The 21,104-nt window shown below is 45.2% G+C and overlaps 1 protein-coding gene, 1 long non-coding RNA gene and 1 pseudogene across 3 annotated transcripts in view; 1 reads left to right on the top strand and 2 right to left on the bottom strand.

The window, feature by feature from the left end:
- Window positions 1-21,104, top strand: part of LOC134983872 (zinc finger protein 585A-like) — a 249,546-nt pseudogene that overhangs the window by 159,241 nt on the left and 69,201 nt on the right.
- On the bottom strand, window positions 14,075-14,926 carry LOC134983877 (uncharacterized). Its single transcript, XR_010191697.1, has 3 exons — window positions 14,595-14,926; window positions 14,381-14,508; window positions 14,075-14,305 (listed from the first exon to the last, which is right to left on the bottom strand). It is a non-coding gene; the product is annotated as an uncharacterized LOC134983877 (long non-coding RNA).
- The window catches only part of LOC134983874 (oocyte zinc finger protein XlCOF6-like), a 35,568-nt gene continuing 30,696 nt past the window's right edge, over window positions 16,233-21,104 (bottom strand). The window contains exon 6 of one of the 2 annotated variants that reach the window (XM_063949489.1): window positions 16,233-20,978. In XM_063949489.1, coding sequence (XP_063805559.1) covers window positions 18,982-20,978 — 1,997 coding nt within the window. In that variant the 3' untranslated portion in view covers window positions 16,233-18,981. The remainder of the gene's footprint in view (window positions 20,979-21,104) is intronic. The other variant, XM_063949490.1, reaches the window with a different exon arrangement.

Raw genomic sequence — 21,104 nt, 5'->3', positions numbered from 1 at the left:
TCAATTACAGAGTCATGGTGCAATGAGAATCATGACTGGGCCATAGCTATACCAGGATACAATTTATTTAGGAAGGATAGAATAGTCAGTATAGGAGGAAGGGTAGCAATGTATGTGGGAAAAAAGCATAAATGCTACTTCAATTAATACAAAACATTGAAGAAAATCTGAGGCCCTTTGGGTCACCACAGAAACCGTGGAGAAGGACATTATTCGCATTGGGGTGATCTGTAGACCACCTGGCCAGGGGCAGGATTTGGATAGGAATCTATTGTTGGACATCACTAAAATGGCTTTAAAGGGAGAAGTCATAATCATGGGAGACTTTAATTTAACTGATGCAAATTGGGAGGGGTCTTTTGCAAGTTCAGCTACAAGTGGCAAATTTCTATATTCCTTACAGGGAGCATCTCTCAATAAACAGCAGATATTTCCCTTCTGCATAGAAAAGCGGTCGGGAAAGAAAGAAGTAAACATCCTTTCTCTTTCATCCACTAGGGGACACTGGAGTCTTATACAGTAGGGGTGTGAAGCTTGCAACCGGAGGTGTGGCACAATCTAAAAATTAGTATTGTCTGCACAGCCGGCTCCTCCCCCTTCACATCCCTCAGTTTGAAAAATTGTGCCAAGGAGGTACAAGCACAAGAACAAGAAGGGAGCTCCTCCTCCATTTCAGTACTGAGACTGAGTTAACCTAATGTAAAGGGGGACGAAAGTCTTAAGAATAGAGAGACAATGATCCCTACTAAAGGGGATCTGCATCTCTCCTCAGAAAATCCGGAGCACAGAGTCAGCAGTGAGTACTGGTTGTAAAGGGGCCCTAGTTACAGTTAAACTTACGGTAACCATAGCTTCTTCATGGATCCAGGAGGCAGTTTGACAGACTTCCTCCCACGGACCGCACACAACGCTGCTACCTTCTGGCTCTTAGCCCTGGGACTCAGCAGCGCAGCTTCCCCGCTGCCCCCTCCTTCCGCTGCCGCTGTGACAGAACAATCGGTCTGAAACACTCCCTGGCCGGCTATACACTCCCGCTTCATGTCAGCTCCCCCGCCCTCCTTCCTCTACCGACAGAGGGCTGAAGGAGAAGCAGCGCGGCTGTCAGCGGCAGCGTATACCGCCGCCTCTTAAACACACAGCGGGGCGCTTGAAAAGAGCATCCCCTCCCGCCGCCCGCTGAAACGACATATCTCTCATGGCTGCAGCCGCAGCTTCTCCTGCACTCGCCGGGACCCGGGCTATATCCCCCGCACACTTCCTCCCACCGTCGGCGCTAGTACGAGGGCGCGGAGGGCTGGAAAAGATGACGGAAGAACGAGCAGCAGCGGCTTCTCATACGCTGCTGCCTTATAACTTAAGACCTGGTAGGCTAGCAGCGCAGCTCCTCCCCTTTTATAGAGAGTAGAGGCTATTCCATTTGGGGGTTAGATGATGTTTGATGAGTTAGACAAGTGGATTTCACAAGCAACTGCAGTGACATCTACCTTTCTACCTACTTCTTACTCGAGCACCACGTCACACGTTAGAGGAGGTTGCTCGGGACCAGTGTTTAAATTCATTTGATCGCTGTCGTACCGAGCCAGAAGAGGTTTTGGAGCAACAGACTCGTGGAACCAGAGGTAGAGGTCATTCACAGTCGACACCAGAAAAGCAGGACAGACCTGACAAACCCGTGGTATGATGGTTTTCCTGCTCACCTGGGGTCCCCCTTGGGGGGCGCAGAGTTGGAAGGTTTTCGGGACGCCTGGACCAAAACATCACCAGACGTCTGGATCATCCAGATATTTCCCAGGGTTACAGGATAGTTACAAGAGCGTCCACACAGTCCATTTATTTGCAGCGCGAGGGCCTAGGTGCCCGTTGTGAGCAGGAGCGTTACAGGAGGCAACTTCAAAGACTCCTGCATACAAAGGGTTAAGTCGCCAGTCCCATATCCTCAATGAGGAACAGGATTTTATTCAAAACTTTTGGTAGTGCAAAATACCTTCATATCCCGATTTGGACCCCTTACCAAGCTTACTTAAGATTTGCACCGGTGTGGGATCACTACCGAATCAGTGCCCTGCCATTCGGTCTATCATCAGCTCCAAGAATCTTTATAAAGATCAAAGCAATAGTGGTGACAGGATTGAGACAGGGGTCACGATCATACCTTATCTAGACAATCTACTGATCAAGGCCTCATCTCAGAAACAGCTGATAAAGGATGCTCAGGCATCTCATCAATTTCTCATTCAACATGGGTGGATTGTGAACCTCCAGAAATCCTACCACATGCCAACTCCACAGATTCATTTCCTCGATTTCATCTTGGACACGATACAATTAAGAGTATTCCTACCAGAGAACTAGATCTAGGACCCACAGAGGTTAGTGGCTCAGGTACTAAGGACACAGACTGGTTCTCTACACCTCTGTGCTACTTCTCGAGAAGAGGGTGGCGCCGTTCGCAGCTCTCCGGTACGGCGGACTTCATTCCTGACCATTCCAGATGAAACTCATTGCTCAGGGAGCAGGTTCGCACTGGCTTCTACATCGAAGAATCCAGCTTCCACCACACATACAAACCTACTTGATTTGGTGGTCGTTGCACAAGAATCTCGCAGCAGGCAAGAGATTCGGCATTTGGGATTGGAGGATCCTGACAACGGACGCCACTCTCAGAGGTTGCGGTGCCGTCCTAGTGGAACAAATTCCTAATGGTTTGCAGATTCAAGATGGAATAAATCCAGTCAGTTATTGTGGGTTTAGAACATGGAGGGGTCATGGTATCCATGGACATAAAGGATGGACGTTACAGGAGAGCAGCCTAACCATAGACATTCTCGAACTGAGAGCAGTTTACAATGTGCTTCTCTTAGCCGCAGACCTAGTCATGGGTCAACACTTAAAGATACAGTCGGACAATGTCACGATGACGTCTTACATAAACCATCAAGGAGGAACAAAGAGCAGGATGGCGTTAAAGGAAGCCACAAAGATCTTTTTGTGGGCAAAAAGGCGAAACATCATCCTCTCGGCAGTGTTCATTCCAGGTGTAGAAAACTGTGAAGCAGATTATCTCAGCCGCCAGGACATGCATCCGGGAGAGTGGTGCCTACATCCACGGATTTTCGAAATGGTGGTGAGGAGATGGGGTCTATCTCAAGTCGATCTAATGGCGTCTTGGCAAAACCATCAGCTGCCTAGATATGTGTCCAGGACAAAAGATCCAGCAGCAGAAGGAGTGGACGCATTAACACTTCCTTGGTGTTACAGGAGGGTTTACATTTTTCCACCTTTCCCACTCATACCCAGGGTTCTGAAACGGTTGAAACGAGAACGAGTGTGGGCATTTCTAATCGCACTAGATTAGCCCCGCAAGAGTTGGTACTCAGACCTGCGAGGGTTACTAGTGGAAGATCCTTGGCGGTTACCTCAGAGGGAGGACCTGCTATCTCAGGGACTGTTCCAACACCCACACCTGCACAGGCTGCATTTAACGGCGTGGCTATTGAAACCCGGATCTTAAGAAACAGAAGGATACCAAGAACGGCCATTCCTACAATGTTTGCCGCTAGGAAGCCGGTCACAGCCATGCACTACTACAGGATTTGGAAGAGGTACATGGACTTATGTCAAGAATGTGGGTGGAATTCAACGATCTTCCACTTATCCAGACTTCTACTTTTCCTTCAGGCCGGTCTAGATGTAGGACTGAGGCTAGGCCCTCTGAAGGTTCAAATTTCGTTTCTCTCTATACTATTTCAACAAGCGGTTAGCATTCTTGCCAGAGGTTCAAACCTTTTTACAGGGGGTTCTGAGGATACAACCCCCTTTTCGTCCTACCACTGCGCCATGGGACTTAAATTTGGTGTTGGAATTTTTGAGATCTCCAACTTTTGCGCCGTTAGCAAGAACAGACCTGAAATATCTCTTTTGGAAGGTCACATTATTGATTGCCTTAGTTTCGGCCAGGCGGGTTTCTGAGTTGGGAGCCTTATCGTGTAAGAGTCCTATGAATGTTTCATGAGGATAGGGCAGAACTCCGTACAAGAGCAGGTTTCCTTCCTAAGGTTTGTTTCACGTAAACCAGCCAATTGTGGTCCCATCTTTTCAGGGTCTCGCAGATGGGGAAGTGTCCTTGGATGTTGTCTGAGCTTTAAGGGTATATGTACAAGTTACGTCGTCCTTCAGAAAGTCGGACCATTGTTTGTTCTTTATGATGGGCCAAAGAAGGGGTGCCAGCATCTAAGCAGCCTTTGTCTAGATGGATTCGACTTGCCATTCGGCAAGCTTATATTTCCTGTGGCAAACAGGTTACGGTTCAGACGGGTGCTTATACCACCAGATCAGTGGGTGCCTCATGGGCGGCTGCCAGACGTGTTTCCACTACTCAACAGACAAAGAGGAGTGGGTGCAAATCCCCTCCCCTAAATTCCCTTCCGCACACTGAAAATTACCCTGTAACCATACCTGAACCTTTCTGTTAATAAAATTCAGAGAATTAGTCACAAATGTTTGCAAACACATGTTTAGCTGCTGAGCCACGTCACGCCTTCTCTGATACAGCAGTCCTAACCTACATAATAGCAGTGCCCACATAGGGCCATGTAATTTGTCACAGTAGGCCTCATGATAAAGGCTATTACTAAAACACTTCCAGACAGAGAGCTAACTTACCCTGGAGTCACCCCCAGGATCTCCCATTGGCACTACAAGGAACAGCATGCGTTCCAAATGCTGCTCCCATTCAATTCCACTACTCAACTTTGCAGAGCGGCGACGTGGTCCTCAGCCCACACGTTCGTGAAATTTGACAAGTTTGATACCTTTGGGTCCGTAGACTGTAAGTTCGGACGTTTTTTTGGGCGCACTCTTGTTAATTTAATTGCAAATAAAATATAACCTTTAGGAAATATTCACTAAAAATTCATATAAATTGATCCTATTTAATTAAAAGAAAGATTACTATTGACTGAATTGTCTTACTATCAGTATTATATCAATCAGGGTGAAAAATATTTTATTTAGAAGAAATATATTCATATGTGTAATACTTTACCATCTAGAACAATGCCAGACAGCCGTGGGCTCTCCCTATTGTTTCCTGTAAATAGAATCAGTTACATGTGCATGGTATCCACACATACACCTTATTCATTATCATTTTCAGAAGGGAGACGCTGAGGCTTATATATACTGTCTATGTATGGTAGGTATCCCTTCCATACCTACCATACATAGACAGGAAAACTATGTATATAGGAAACTATAGGTCTGTAAGACAATACAGAAGAAACTATAGGTCAGCAAGACAATAGAGAAGGAAACTATAGGTCAGTAAAACAATACAGAATAAACTATAGGTTAGCAAGACAATACAGAAGGAAACTATAGGTCAGAAAGACTACAGTAAGCCACTATACGTCAGTAAGACAAACTATAGGTCATTAAGACAATACAGAAGAAACTATAGGTCAGTAAGACAATACAGAAGAAACTAGGTCAGTAAGTCAATACAGTAGGAAACTATAGGTCAGTAAGACAATACAGTAGGAAACTATAGGTCAGTAAGACAATACACTAAGAAACTAGGTCAGTAAGACAATACAGTAGGAAACTAGGTCAGTAAAACAATACAGAAGAAACTAGGTCAGCAAGACAATACAGTAGGAAACTATAGGTCAGTAAGACAATACAGTAGGAAACTATAGGTCAGTAAGACAATACAGTAAGAAATAATAGGTCAGTTAGACAATACAGTAAGAAACTATAGGTCAGTAAGACATTACAGAAGGAAACTAAGTCAATAAAACAATACAGAAGAAACTATAGGTCAGTAAAACAATACAGAAGAAACTATAGGTCAGTAAGACAATACAGTAGTAAACTATAGGTCAGTAAGACAATATGGAAGGAAACTATAGGTCAGTAAGACAATACAGAAGGAAACTATAGATCAGTAAGACAATGCAGAAGGAAACTATAGGTCACTAAGACAATACTGAAGGAAACTATAGGTCAGTAAGACAATACTGTAGGAAACTATAGGTCAGTAAGACAATAAAGAAGGAAACTATAGGTCAGTAAGACAATGCAGTGAGAATAGTGGGGATGGCGGTAGTGAATGAAAGGGGGGAGGAGTAGGGGGTAGGGAAAGAGCAGCCGGCAAGAGCATTAACATGGGTATTAAAGTTTTTACCAAAACACTAGCTAATAATGATTATGGGTCACCGTTGCTGCATAAAGAGAATGATGCCCCTAGCACAGGGGGAAATACTGATCTTAATTGTATGAATGTAAACGCCAGAAGACTTACAGGAAAAAGGGGGAACTAGAAATCCTTGCAGCAAGCAAACAGTATGATATTATAGGCATTACTGAAACTTGGTGCGAAGAATCTCATTATTGGACAGTCAATCTAGAGGGTTATACGCTGTTCAGGAGAGACAGCTTAAATAAACGGGGTGGAGGGGTATGTCTTTATGTAAAGCCGTTATTAAAACCTCATATACGGGAAGATATTCAAGAGGGGACTGTAAATACTATTGAGACGTTATGGGTAGAAATTGCATGCGGGGGTAAAGCAATAAAAAAGTTATTGGTGTTATGCTACAGGCCGCCTGGTATTAATGTGTCTGATGAGGAATTGTTGCTGAAGCAAATTGAAAGATCAGCAGGAGTAGGAGACATAGTAGTGATGGGAGACTTTAACTATCCAGAGATAAACTGGAAAATCCATTCATGTGATACTGCTAGGGGTAATATGTTTTTACACACACTAATGATATCTACTTCATTCAATTAATCGAGGAACCAACTGGTACAATGCAATCTTAGTCCTGGTATTAACAAACAATGGGGAATTGGTATCAAATATTATAGTAGGGGAGCCCATAGGAAACAGCGACCACGATATGGTCTCATTCAATATCAGCGTTCATAAGCAGTCCTATACTGGCTCAAGGATTGTAACAAAATATGCAAAAAAGAAATAAGAGCGGCTAAAGTAGAAACTGAAAAACTAGTAGCGAAGGAAAGCAACGCAAATCCCATTTTTTTTTTTAAGTATATCAACAGCAAGATATTAAAGGAGAGTATAGACCAGTGTTTCCCAACCACGGTCCTCAAGGCACAGTAAAGGTGGGTACACACTAATAGATATATCTGCAGATCAGTTGATCTGCAGATATATCTATGGACGGATCGGGCAGTGTGTTCAGCATACACACTGCCCGATCCGTCGGGGACTGACGTCATGAACTGGGCGGGCATGTACACACACCCGCCCATTCCAGCTGTCAATCACCGCCGGCCGCCGCAGCATGTGTACGGGCGGTCGGCCAACCGCCCCGTACACACACAGCGACGCGTCAATATATCGGTAGATATATTGGCTGTCGGCTGTGCTGCGCGTCCGACGCGATACGTCTGTGAACGACGGAGTTCACAGGCGTATCGGCCGTACACACTGGCCGACGGTCCCGCGATATATCGGCCATTCAAGACAACGGCCGATATATCGACCAGTGTGTACGTGCCTTAACAGTCCTGGTTTTAGTGACATCAAGGCTTGAACACAGGTGACATAATTAGTACCTCAGTTATTTTGATGTAACCATCTGTGCTGAAGCCTGGATATCACTAAAACCTGCACTGTTGGTGTGCCTTGAGGACCGCGTTTGGGAATTCCTGCTATAGACCCTTTAAAAGACAAATTGGGAGTCTTAATCAAAAATGATAATGACATAGCGGACAAACTAAATTAGTTTTTTTTCAACTGTATGTACAAGAGAAGACCAAATGCAGGGACTAACACACAATGGGGTATATGCAATTGCAGTCGAATTGCGGTCGAATTTCAGAAATAGTCGAATTCCGGAACTTTTTCGCCCCAAAAATAAATTCGCCTATGCAGTACAGTACTTTTTCGCAAAAAAACGGACATTCAAAATTCGACTTTAGGAAATTCGACTTTTTCCGCATTCGACTTTTCGGCAATGGTACAAATGCTGCAATTCGCCCCAAGCATATTCAATTCAAGTTTGGAAATTCGACAGCAGTGCTTTTCGACCGCAAATTCGACTATTTCAGTCCGCCTCAGTTGGCTGGCGGGATCTAAAAAAAAAATTTTAGTACATGATTTTTTTTAATATTTGAGGATTGCTAGTAGCATATCTATTTATATTTGAAAGGATTATCTACTTGGTTTGTCTTTTTTTGCTTCACAAGTATTATTTAATTGATTTTTTAAAGGAATATTTTTTTCTTCAATCTCCTGAGGGAAATTTACCCATGATTCCACAGTTTTACCCAGGATACACTTCTGCAAAGCCCCTCCTATCTCCTCACTCCCAGGTTTGAGACTACAGGGAGAAGGAGCCATTTTACAGTCAGCTCTGTGGAATCGTTTTTTTAGGAAAATTCCAGCTTTTAAAACACATTCCTATTTTTGTACTGACTACAATGATGGAGCCTTTTTCTGACCAGATTGTGATGTTCATGCTGGCTGCAAGCATGATGGAGGAAGAAAGTGCTGATGAACATCAGGATCCAGGTCAGCAAATGTCTGCATTGGGTGAGCCAGTATTGCGGGTTTCATTTCCACGTCCACGCCAGTATCGCACTAGGCGTGAACTGGAGGATCTCAGCGAGTTCGAGGTGATACAAAATTATCGCTTATCGACTCGCGACATATATTCGCTGTACGCTCTGTTGGAGGCCGACTTGGAACCTCGGGCACGGACAAATCGTGCAATCAGCGGTTTTCAGAAACTGCTGGGGACGTTACATTTTTTGGCGTCAGGCACATTCCAGCCTACACTGTCTCAAACATGCGGTTTTTCACAGTCGACACTGTCGCGCTGTATAACCCAGGTCATTAGGGCTTTCCGCAAATTGACGATCCAGTACATCACATTTCCAGAGACGGACAGCGAATGTCGTGAGATAAAATTAGGCTTTTTCAACAAATACAAATTTCCCAATGTGCTGGGCGCGATTGACTGTACCCACGTGCAGATCAGACAGCCGCGGAATTCGGAGGAATGTTTTCGGAACCGAAAACAGTTCCATTCCCTGAACGTGCAGGCGGTCTGTGATGTAAACATGAGATTTTTGAACATTTTTGTGGGATTTCCTGGATCATCTCACGACTCCTTCATCCTAAGCCAGTCATCGCTGTTTGACAAGTTTGAAACAGGAAACATGCCTGGTGGCTGGCTGTTAGGTATGTATTTCAATTTTTTTGATTTTTATTATTTATTTATTTTTTATTTTTTTACAAGTACCTAACATTTTTTTTATATTTTCTATAGGCGATGCGGGTTATCCAAACAAACCGTGGCTCTTGACCCCATTGTCTAATCCTGTCGGTAGAGCAGAAAAACGTTACCAAGAGACACACATTGCATCGAGGGGAATAATTGAGCGTGCCTTCGGTGTACTTAAAAGCCGGTTTCGATGTTTAGACGCTTCCGGCGGTGCTCTTTTGTACTCACCGGCGAAGGTTTGCGGCATGGTAAATGCATGTTGTATTTTACACAACATATGTGTCGCAAACCGTTTGCCGGTGACTCTTCGTCGCAGTGCTTTCCGACGCGGGAACCGGTCTTCTGCTCTACCGGTGGGTATGGACGAAGGAGAGGATTCCCGGTGGACATTGATCCAAAATTATTTTGCAGTTGCCTGTGAGTATACTGACAACATTTGTATTATCGTGTAAACTGACATTGGAATATTTTTAAAAAAACCTCTTCATTTATGTATTTCAGAGTTTTACATCCTGTTGATGTATATCCCCAGGCCATGTTTGTACAGTTCGTTACCCCCTGTTTTATCCTGTTGTTGGGTTACCGCAAATTTTTGATCCTTTTATCCAACTCTACCATGGGTGACCCTACTGGTGATGTGGACCTGACCCTCCGCCATGTAGCAGACAACCCCCCCTCAGGTGAGATGTATTGCCCAAAACTCCCTTGTCCAAAATCACCCCGACATGTCCAAAGTGCAGCCCTCCGGCATTTGCAAGACTGCACATCCAAACATTCCCTCCTGATACACCAATGCTTGTCAGGGAATGTTTGGATGTGTAGTGATGCAAGTGCCGGAGGGTTGCATTTGGGCCGCTGCAACCCGCTTGTGTTGTGTGGACTGTTGTATGTACCTCTTTTTTCCAGTCCCAGGGTGACACTATCACCCATATCTGGAAGCTCAAACTGTTCTCTTCCACAGGTCCTGCGATGTATCTTCCCAAGTGGCATGGATGTGAAGAGACACGACATTTCAACTGATGTTCCATGGGCGACCTACTGGTGATGTGGACCTGACCCTCCGCCATGTAGCAGACAACCCCCCCTCAGGTGAGATGTATTGCCCAAAACTCCCTTGTCCAAAATCACCCCGACATGTCCAAAGTGCAGCCCTCCGGCATTTGCAAGACTGCACATCCAAACATTCCCTGAAACAGCAATGCTAGTCAGGGAATGTTTGGATGTGTAGTGATGCAAGTGCCGGAGGGTTGCATTTGGGCCGCTGCAACCCGCTTGTGTTGTGTGGACTGTTGTATGTACCTCTTTTTTCCAGTCCCAGGGTGACACTATCACCCATATCTGGAAGCTCAAACTGTTCTCTTCCACAGGTCCTGCGATGTATCTTCCCAAGTGGCGTGGATGTGAAGAGACACGACATTTCAACTGATGTTCCATGGGCGACCTACTGGTGATGTGGACCTGACCCTCCGCCATGTAGCAGACAACCCCCCCTCAGGTGAGATGTATTGCCCAAAACTCCCTTGTCCAAAATCACCCCGACATGTCCAAAGTGCAGCCCTCCGGCATTTGCAAGACTGCACATCCAAACATTCCCTGAAACAGCAATGCTAGTCAGGGAATGTTTGGATGTGTAGTGATGCAAGTGCAGGAGGGTTGCATTTGGGCCGCTGTAACCCGCTTGTGTTGTGTGGACTGTTGTATGTACCTCTTTTTTCCAGTCCCAGGGTGACACTATCACCCATATCTGGAAGCTCAAACTGTTCTCTTCCACAGGTCCTGCGATGTATCTTCCCAAGTGGCGTGGATGTGAGGAGACACGACATTTCAACTGATGTTCCATGGGCGACCTACTGGTGATGTGGACCTGACCCTCCGCCATGTAGCAGACAACCCCCCCTCAGGTGAGAAGTATTGCCCAAAACTCCCTTGTCCAAAATCACCCCGACATGTCCAAAGTGCAGCCCTCCGGCATTTGCAAGACTGCACATCCAAACATTCCCTGAAACAGCAATGCTAGTCAGGGAATGTTTGGATGTGTAGTGATGCAAGTGCAGGAGGGTTGCATTTGGGCCGCTGTAACCCGCTTGTGTTGTGTGGACTGTTGTATGTACCTCTTTTTCCCAGTCCCAGGGTGACACTATCACCCATATCTGGAAGCTCATACTGTTCTCTTCCACAGGTCTTCCGGTGTATCCTTCCTAAGTGGCGTGGATGTGAAGAGACACAGTTCCCCTGATGTTCCCTGGGCAATCTACTTACGTACAATTCAACTGCATTACAAATTTTTATAAAAACCACAGGAAACTTCTATTTTTAAAAGTTTATTGAAGAAAAATGTTATTTTTTAAATAAAGTTTGAAAGTTAATTAAAACAAAAAAGTAGTTTGTTCTTCTTTACATTCTTTTCTTGTGTATATAGATATCTGTGGGGAAAAGAAAAAAAGTATATTAAAGTAAAGACACACTAAATTCATGTTCATTTCTTTTCAATGAAAATTTGTGGAACAACACAGCCCAGCATGACCCATTGCTGGACTGTGTGGTTCTACAAAGGCATGCGGTTCAAAGTGAAATAGTGGCGTCAGTGGTCAGCACTTTGAAACGCTAACATTTGTGGAACAACACAGCCCAGCATGACCCATTGCTGGACTGTGGTTCTACAAAGGCATGCGGTTCAAAGTAAAATAGTGGCGTCAGTGGTCAGCACTTTGAAACGCTAACATTTGTGGAACAACACAGCCCAGCATGACCCATTGCTGGACTGTGTGGTTCTACAAAGGCATGCGGTTCAAAGTGAAATAGTGGCGTCAGTGGTCAGCACTTTGAAACGCTAACATTTGTGGAACAACACAGCCCAGCATGACCCATTGCTGGACTGTGTGGTTCTACAAAGGCATGCGGTTCAAAGTGAAATAGTGGCGTCAGTGGTCAGCACTTTGAAACGCTAACATTTGTGGAACAACACAGCCCAGCATGACCCATTGCTGGACTGTGTGGTTCTACAAAGGCATGCGGTTCAAAGTGAAATAGTGGCGTCAGTGGTCAGCACTTTGAAACGCTAACATTTGTGGAACAACACAGCCCAGCATGACCCATTGCTGGACTGTGTGGTTCTACAAAGGCATGCGGTTCAAAGTGAAATAGTGGCGTCAGTGGTCAGCACTTTGAAACGCTAACATTTGTGGAACAAAACAGCCCAGCATGACCCATTGCTGGACTGTGTGGTTCTACAAAGGCATGCGGTTCAAAGTGAAATAGTGGCGTCAGTGGTCAGCACTTTGAAACGCTAACATTTGTGGAACAACACAGCCCAGCATGACCCATTGCTGGACTGTGTGGTTCTACAAAGGCATGCGGTTCAAAGTGAAATAGTGGCGTCAGTGGTCAGCACTTTGAAACGCTAACATTTGTGGAACAACACAGCCCAGCATGACCCATTGCTGGACTGTGTGGTTCTACAAAGGCATGCGGTTCAAAGTGAAATAGTGGCGTCAGTGGTCAGCACTTTGAAACGCCAACATTTGTGGAACAACACAGCCCAGCATGACCCATTGCTGGACTGTGTGGTTCTACAAAGGCATGCGGTTCAAAGTGAAATAGTGGCGTCAGTGGTCAGCACTTTGAAACGCTAACATTTGTGGAACAACACAGCCCAGCATGACCCATTGCTGGACTGTGTGGTTCTACAAAGGCATGCGGTTCAAAGTGAAATAGTGGCGTCAGTGGTGAGCACTTTGAAACGCTAACATTTGTGGAACAACACAGCCCAGCATGACCCATTGCTGGACTGTGTGGTTCTACAAAGGCATGCGGTTCAAAGTGAAATAGTGGCGTCAGTGGTCAGCACTTTGAAACGCTAACATTTGTGGAACAACACAGCCCAGCATGACCCATTGCTGGACTGTGTGGTTCTACAAAGGCATGCGGTTCAAAGTTTCTTGAATAGATACATTGAAACATGGTTCTACTCACCTTGGTACGCACAACACGAACTTATGCCGTCCACTACATTTTTCCCCACCAATCCTATGAATAAGTCAAAAACACAGACTAGTGAATAGTAAATTCACACAATGAAAGCCTACTGTACACCATTACAAAAAGGGTTTTTGGAAGAAAAAAGTGGTATCAGAATAGCTCTTTGGCCCATCATACATGTAGCCACAAGGAGCTTTCATCCGTTACCACACGCGCCCGCATACATGCCCGCGCATGTATGCCTACACAAAGCTCCTTGGTAGTACCCGGTCACGGGTGGGGAAGCCCAACACAGAAAACAATAGTAAGAAAAAAAAAAAACTAATGGGAGGGGAAGAAAGGGATACATGAAAAACATTTATAAGTAAATAAAACAATACGACCGGGTTTATGGTGGAAGTCTGTCCGGATTATCTTCTTCCCCCTGATAGGGCGTGGATGTCCTGGGAGGCTGGGTAGTATGTTGACTGGGCCTCTGTGCCCATGCGGCTGAAGATTGTGTGGCCGGTGGTGGAGGCATCTGGGGTTGGGGTACATCCCTGTATATCCCTGGTACATCTGTGACTGTCTGTACTGGGATGGTACTTGAGGAAGGGTACGAGGCGTCCTTGTGGCTTGCGACAGCGGATATGGTGGATCACCAGCGTGTTGATGAGCTGTTCCTGGGAGCTTATCATAGATCATCTGCAGTGTGGTTGCGATGACCTGTTGGCTGGATGAGGACTGTCGATGACTCTCCGACATGTTTTTATTGCTTTCTGCCAGACATGAAGTGTTGTCCACGAGCCGGGTCATGGATTCGGCCAGAATGTTAAGTACGGTCATACTCTCCCTATGATCTTGTATTCTGACCTGTAGTATTGTGGCCGTGCTGTCGGAAAGAGTCTTTTGCAGTTCAAGCAGACTGTTTGACATTTTCTCCATTGTCCTCTCAATATTGTCCAGTCTGCTTCCCACGACATTTGTGTATGTATCCTGGCGTGTCCCAATCTCTGATGCCAGGGTGTGAACCCTCTGAACAGTTGAGGGATTCTGCCCTTCCTGGATGTCTGCCACCACTTGGATTTGGGCAGCTGAAAAGAAAATTAGACAATATTATACACATTCATCATACATTTTTTTGAAGGCTCACAATTCAATTTACTCACACAGGGATGTAGCAACTGCAGCCTCCTGCACTTCCACCTCGTCATCCTCTGATGAATCCTGTATGAGGAGATCCGGCCTGAAGTAGGAACCAATCCCGAAGCTAGTCCGCTGCTGGTCCGTGGCACCACTGTTTGCAAAATAATTTTTTGGGGAAAGTTAATAAACTTTACACAACTGCTGATCCCCCCCCCCCCACACAAAATAAATACAAACCTTCTCCATCCTGTGATGCCGCTGCTCCAGGAGCTTCACTTGTCCTCGTTTCTGAAGACTTTTCAAGGGTCTGGCTGGATACGTCTGCACGGCTGTCCTCAAACCCAAGAAAAGTCTCGTCTGTTAACCCTGTAGACTCAAACAGATCGGGTGATGGGTCCACAAGGGTTGTGTCTTGAGGCTCTTCAGTCACAGTCCCAGAGCTCCTGGAGAGACGACGATCTGGTGATGACCTGCGCGCAGGAGCTGTAGTTTGGCGCCCATCTTGTGGTGTGGTCGCCGACAGTGTCTGGCGCACAGGTGAAGTTCTGTGCGCTGATGTCTGGAGCACAGGTGATAGTCTGAGCGCTGACGTCGTCTGGTGCACAGGTGACAAACTGCGCGTTGACGAACTGTGGCGCACAGGTGACGATATGTGCGCTCCCGATGCTTGCGGCGCAGGTGATGGTCCGCGCGCTGCTGCCGATGCCTGCTGCACAGGTGATGGTCCGTGCGCTGGCGATGTCCTGTGCGCAGGTGATGTCCTCTGGGCAGGCCTGTCTGAAAAACAAAAAAACTCACATTAGCACATACAAAAATTTTAAAGGGAAGTACAGCTCATGTGAATGTATTCTTACCATCAGGCCTCCTTTTGGACGGCTTGTCTCCCGCCTTCTTCTGGGCGGTTCTTCCTCCTGGGGAAAGCCATCGGATGGCTGGAGTCCACACCTCCACGAACTCCTTCGACCATGGCAGGGTTCATGCGCCTTTTAATAACGTTCTCCCAGGGTAGCCACTTCAGATTGAGAGCCGGGCCACCTCCCGTAGCTGTCTCATGTCGGCGCTGAATCCCCATCTTCTTCTTGGTCTGTCTGTGGCAATCACTGTACCGCTTCAAGCAATTTCTGGTGCTCCGGCGGTTTCCAGATATTGCAGTGACTTGACTCGCAATGGATTCCCAGATGCTTCGCTTTGTCCTAGCTGATGTTGACTGTGCCCTTGGTCCATACAAAACGTCGTAGGACCTGTCGACGCAATCCACTAGGGTACAGTTTTCCGCCTCAGTGTATCTGGGTCCACGCGGCTTTTTCGGTCCTGCATCTTCATCAGAGGCTTCCTCCTCCGACTGCTCCTCTGGCTGGCTTCTTGCCTTTAGGGATAAAAAAAATAAAAAATCTTTTAATAAGATCGGTATGTACCTGTGAGTGTCAGTATCCCTGGCATTGCGCACATATACCTGTAGGTGTGCATGGCAGTGCGCAAACTAGAGTGGATAAAGTTTGATGCTATTTGTGTCTACAGGTGTGGTTAGTACCTTTCTACTAGGCTTTTTCTTAGACTTCTCATGGGCCCTTGACGACCGCGGCTGGTCACTACATGCCTGGTCGGTCGTATCCTCCTCCTGGGTTGGCTCCCACTCCTCGTTGCTATGCAGGGATAGATCCGAGGGGGTGGGGGAAGGGGCGGATCGGGTCTGCTTGTCCTTTGACATCTGTTTAAAAAAAATAAAAATAAAAATAAAATATATATATATATATACACATACACACACACACACATACACACACACACACACACACACACACACACATACATACATACATACATATATATATATATATATATATATATATATATATATATACATACATACACACACACACACACATTACATAATTAAATGCAATCACGTCATGCTGCTGGGACCCCAGTGGCTGACACACACACACAAAATGGCTGACACACACAAAATGGCTGACACACACAAAATGGCTGGAGGGAAAACACATGTTTGCCAAACAGCCGACAGCACATGTCGGCCAGATGGCCGACCAAACTTGCTCCAAATCACCCCAAAATGGCCAGAAAGCATCCCAGCACACTCAGGAGGTACACCAATGCTAAAAGAAGACCCAAAAAGTCATTTAAAGAAGAAGAAAAAAAACGTGAAAAACTACCCCAAAACACAAGTCTCCCCCAAAAAATGCAGCAACACAAGCAGGAGCTATACACATACCTGCACACATACACAAACACCCCATGTACACCTCATGGCAACCCCCACTACACAAACACATACATGCAACACCAGACCCACATGTGGTACTTACCTACAAATGTTGTAAAAGCTCCTAAAATGGCTCTCCTCCGGGGTACATGTATCCTCCTGACTGTCCTGGAATAAAGCCTGCTGGGGTGTCCAAACGATATCCACAGCAAACAACCAAATTGCTAGCTCTGCACCTCCTCACACCTCTCTGCAGGTTCACAAAATGGCTGCAGAGCACGCAGCAAACAAGCCCTAATAAAGGGCTGCTTCCGGCGGGAAGTCGAATTCGGGACGCCCACTACTCGCCGATTGGCCGTTATCCGCCTGGGGGTGGGTCGAATCCGTTTTACATTGCATATGGTGAATTCATGGTCCCGGCGGCAGGGCTGCGGCTGGCGAGTGCAGGCGAATTTTAAACGGGCGGAAAAAATGACGCGATTCGCCCGCTATTGCATATACCCCAGTATCACTGAGGACAGGGTTTGAATATTCTCCAGTTTCTCTCTGAAATCCACCAGCAATGTAGAACTCACAAACGGCATAAACTCGAGAGGCAGGGAATTTCTCTGAAGTAAAGCCATCTTATGAGATTCAGCTGTACCTCAAAACTCCTGCACACATTGATTTGGGCAGATCATTCTGTAACGATTACTAGGGTTCTCTGTGTGTGCATACTTGAAATGAGGTCAGCTGAAGCCAGGTGAGAATTAAGTAAGGTTTATTGTGGAAAAAATGGTAGCAAAAATAAATATAAACTGGATCCTTGATTACATGAAACCGAACATGATATTTCCAAATAATAGTAATGGCTGGTAATATAAACAAGGAGGAAGGTTATGCTTGAATATTGGTATAATCCAGGTTAAACACAGATGAGAAATAAACATGAAGGTATCTGGGTTTAAATCAAGCAGGGGAAAAATAACATACCAAAAACGTAGTAATCAGTCAGGGGTGGAAACAGACTGCAAATAATAGTCCAGGAATGCAGATGCTGAACCGGCAGGGTTAAAAGTCTTGAAGCAAGGCACACGAACCAGCAAACTGCAGGGAATGTCTCCAAGATGTAGATAAGGCAGAATCAGGACAGGAATACAGGAGAGAGCCCAGTCGCACTCCAGACGGAACCACAATGATCTGCACCTAGATGCTGGTGAGCTGGAGTTAAATAGCAGCACCAGGTGTTGGACCCCAGGTGCTCACAATCAGGTAATTATCCTGCAGAGACAGTGTGCAACTGCCATTCGGACCTGAGGCAGCAAGTGAGACCTCTAGAGGCAGGAATGAGAATTCAAAGCAAAACAGACATTCCTAACAAAGTCTGGTTGGTAGGTAAAGCGGAGCTGCAGCCCTGCTCTTTGTTGGTGAGCTTAAAGACCTGTTTCACCAGGACTGAATCACAGCTAACTGGCATCACCCACACCTGGAGCTCAGCTAGACAACCATTTAGGATTGGTACTGGGTTCTCAGTACCTAGAGCAAAGACAGGTCATCTGCATAGCAGTGGTAGACGATGGTATGACATCTGATTATTTCACCCAGTGGTAACATGTATATTACAAAAAGCATAGGAGATAGGATAAGAACCATGAAGAACAACGCATGGCAATGATGAGTATATTCCAGAAGATTAAAATGGTTCCTCACCTGAGTGATGTCTATTGTGTACAATCTGAGTGATGTCTATTGTGTGTATATATATCTATAGCTTCAGCCATGCACAGCTGTGCGTTAAAATGCTCAAAGCATTCCTATCTCTAAGCAACAACATCAAGAAAGAAATCCAGACCATTATGAGGACTCATCAAACCTCGAAAATGAAATCACCAGGACTATGCCCACTAACCCTCTGGCAGAGAACATCAGTAGTACCTTACAGGCCTACCCCTCAAGGATGGACTACTCCACCCAGGGTACTCCTACGCAGTGCGCCGAAGATGGCTGCCGCACCTGGTACCCTGTGAGGGTGGAATACACAGCCCATGGAAGTTATTACTCAAAATACCTACACCAATGCTGCATTATTCTTTCTGTGTCTTTTTTTTTTGTCTGTCTGGTTTATCTTTTGATGTGTAATACTTAAATCTTCTGTATTATGTGCATTGTTTGAGTTCTAGTTGGCGCCTCAGTGCTGCTCTGCCAAGCAGCCTTCGTCTTTAGTCTTACATGTATAATATGTTGAGTCTATTGTACAGTTGCAATGTGCAGTATGAACTCATATGTGTAATGTATGCTATGTTTTTCCCCCTTCTTATGCCATGTATTTCCCTTTCATGTTGCTGCTTGGCGATGCATTGTACCACAAACAATTCCTAGTGTAGGCGAGTAAACCTGGCCAATAAAGCTGATTCTGATGATTTATGTCTCAGAGTATAGAAATGACTTCTCACCTGTGTGACTTCGCTGATGTCTAATAAGAACTGATTTGTGTGCAAAAGATTTCCCACACTCAGAACATGGAAATGCTTTCTCACCTGTGTGACTTTGCTGATGGGAAACAAGTTGTGATTTGTATGTAAAACATTTCCCACACTCAGAGCAAGAAAATGGCTTCTCACCTGTGTGACTTCTCTGATGTATAACAAGAACTGATTTGTGTGCAAAACATTTCCCACACTCAGAGCAAGAAAATGGCTTCTCACCTGTGTGACTTCTCTGATGTCTCACAAGATGTGATTTGTGTTCAAAACATTTCCCACACTCAGAACATGGAAATGCCTTCTCACCTGTGTGACTTTGCTGATGGGTAACAAGTTGTGATTTCCGTGTAAAACATTTCCCACACTCAGAGCAAGAAAATGGCTTCTCACCTGTGTGACTTCTCTGATGTATAACAAGAACTGATTTGTGTGCAAAACATTTCCCACACTCAGAGCAAGAAAATGGCTTCTCACCTGTGTGACTTCTCTGATGTCTCACAAGATGTGATTTGTGTTCAAAACATTTCCCACACTCAGAACATGGAAATGCCTTCTCACCTGTGTGACTTTGCTGATGGGTAACAAGTTGTGATTTCCGTGTAAAATATTTCCCACACTCAGAGCAAGAAAATGGCTTCTCACCTGTGTGACTTCTGTGATGTATAACAAGATCTGATTTACATGCAAAACATTTCCCACACTCAGAACATGGAAAAGGCTTTTCACCTGTGTGACTGCGCAGATGTGTAACAAGTTGTGATTTACTTACAAAACATTTCCCACACTCAGTACATGGAAATGGCTTCTCACCAGTGTGACTTCGCTGATGTCTAACAAGAACTGATTTGTGTGCAAAACATTTCCCACACTCAGAACATGGAAATGCCTTCTCACCTGTGTGACTTCTCTGATGTCTAACAAGTTGTGATTTCTGTGTAAAACATTTCCCACACTCAGAACATGGAAATGCCTTCTCACCTGTGTGACTTTGCTGATGGGTAACAAGAACTGATTTGTGTGCAAAACATTTCCCACACTCAGAACATGGAAATGCCTTCTCACCTGTGTGACTTCTCTGATGTCTAACAAGTTGTGATTTCTGTGTAAAACATTTCCCACACTCAGAGCAAGAAAATGGCTTCTCACCTGTGTGACTTCTGTGATGTATAACAAGATCTGATTTCCATACAAAACATTTCCCACACTCAGAACATGGAAAAGGCTTCTCACCTGTGTGACTGCGCAGATGTGTAACAAGTTGTGATTTACTTACAAAACATTTCCCACACTCAGAACATGGAAAAGGCTTCTCACCTGTGTGACTGTGCAGATGTGTAACAAGTTGTGATTTACTTACAAAACATTTCCCACACTCAGAACATGGAAATGGCTTCTCACCTGTGTGACTTTGCTGATGGGTAACAAGTTGTGATTTTTGTGTAACACATTTCCCGCACTCAGAAGAAGAAAATGGCTTCTCACCTGTGTGACTTCTCTGATGTCTAACAAGATGTGATTTAAGTGCAAAACATTTCCCACACTCAGAACATGGAAATGGCTTCTCACCTGTGTGACTTCCGTGATGATTAACAAGTTGTGATTTGTATGTAAAACATTTCCCACACTCAGAACATATCAGTGGCCTCTCACCTGCCTTACCTGTGTGTGGGTTATTAGGCTTTGTGTTCTTTGTAAAACATTTGGCATCTATAGAACACGGAAACACTGTATCTACTGTCAGAGCTGTGACAGATGCACCAATATCAGAGTGATCAGGACAACATTTCCCGGGATCAGCTGATAGAGCTGGATGTATAATTGGGGTAATGGGGTTATCTCCTGGAGAATCCTGTCTACTATCATTATCTTTTATGTCACAATCCGGGGATAACATTAGATGTCCTTCTGAGATATTTCTGCTTGTGTGTCCATCTGCTGGAAATAAAACACATTATGGAAATGTGACATTTTCTGTAACAATATTAATCTTGTAAACAATAGGAGAAGATGACTCTCTGGGGCACTTAATTGTAAATGTGTGTGTATAATAAAACATAACTT

Source organism: Pseudophryne corroboree (assembly GCF_028390025.1).
Source record: "Pseudophryne corroboree isolate aPseCor3 chromosome 3 unlocalized genomic scaffold, aPseCor3.hap2 SUPER_3_unloc_27, whole genome shotgun sequence".
Lineage (NCBI taxonomy): Eukaryota > Metazoa > Chordata > Amphibia > Anura > Myobatrachidae > Pseudophryne > Pseudophryne corroboree.
Note: the sequence above shows the minus strand (reverse complement) of the source record. Positions and strands in the feature narration are given on the sequence as shown.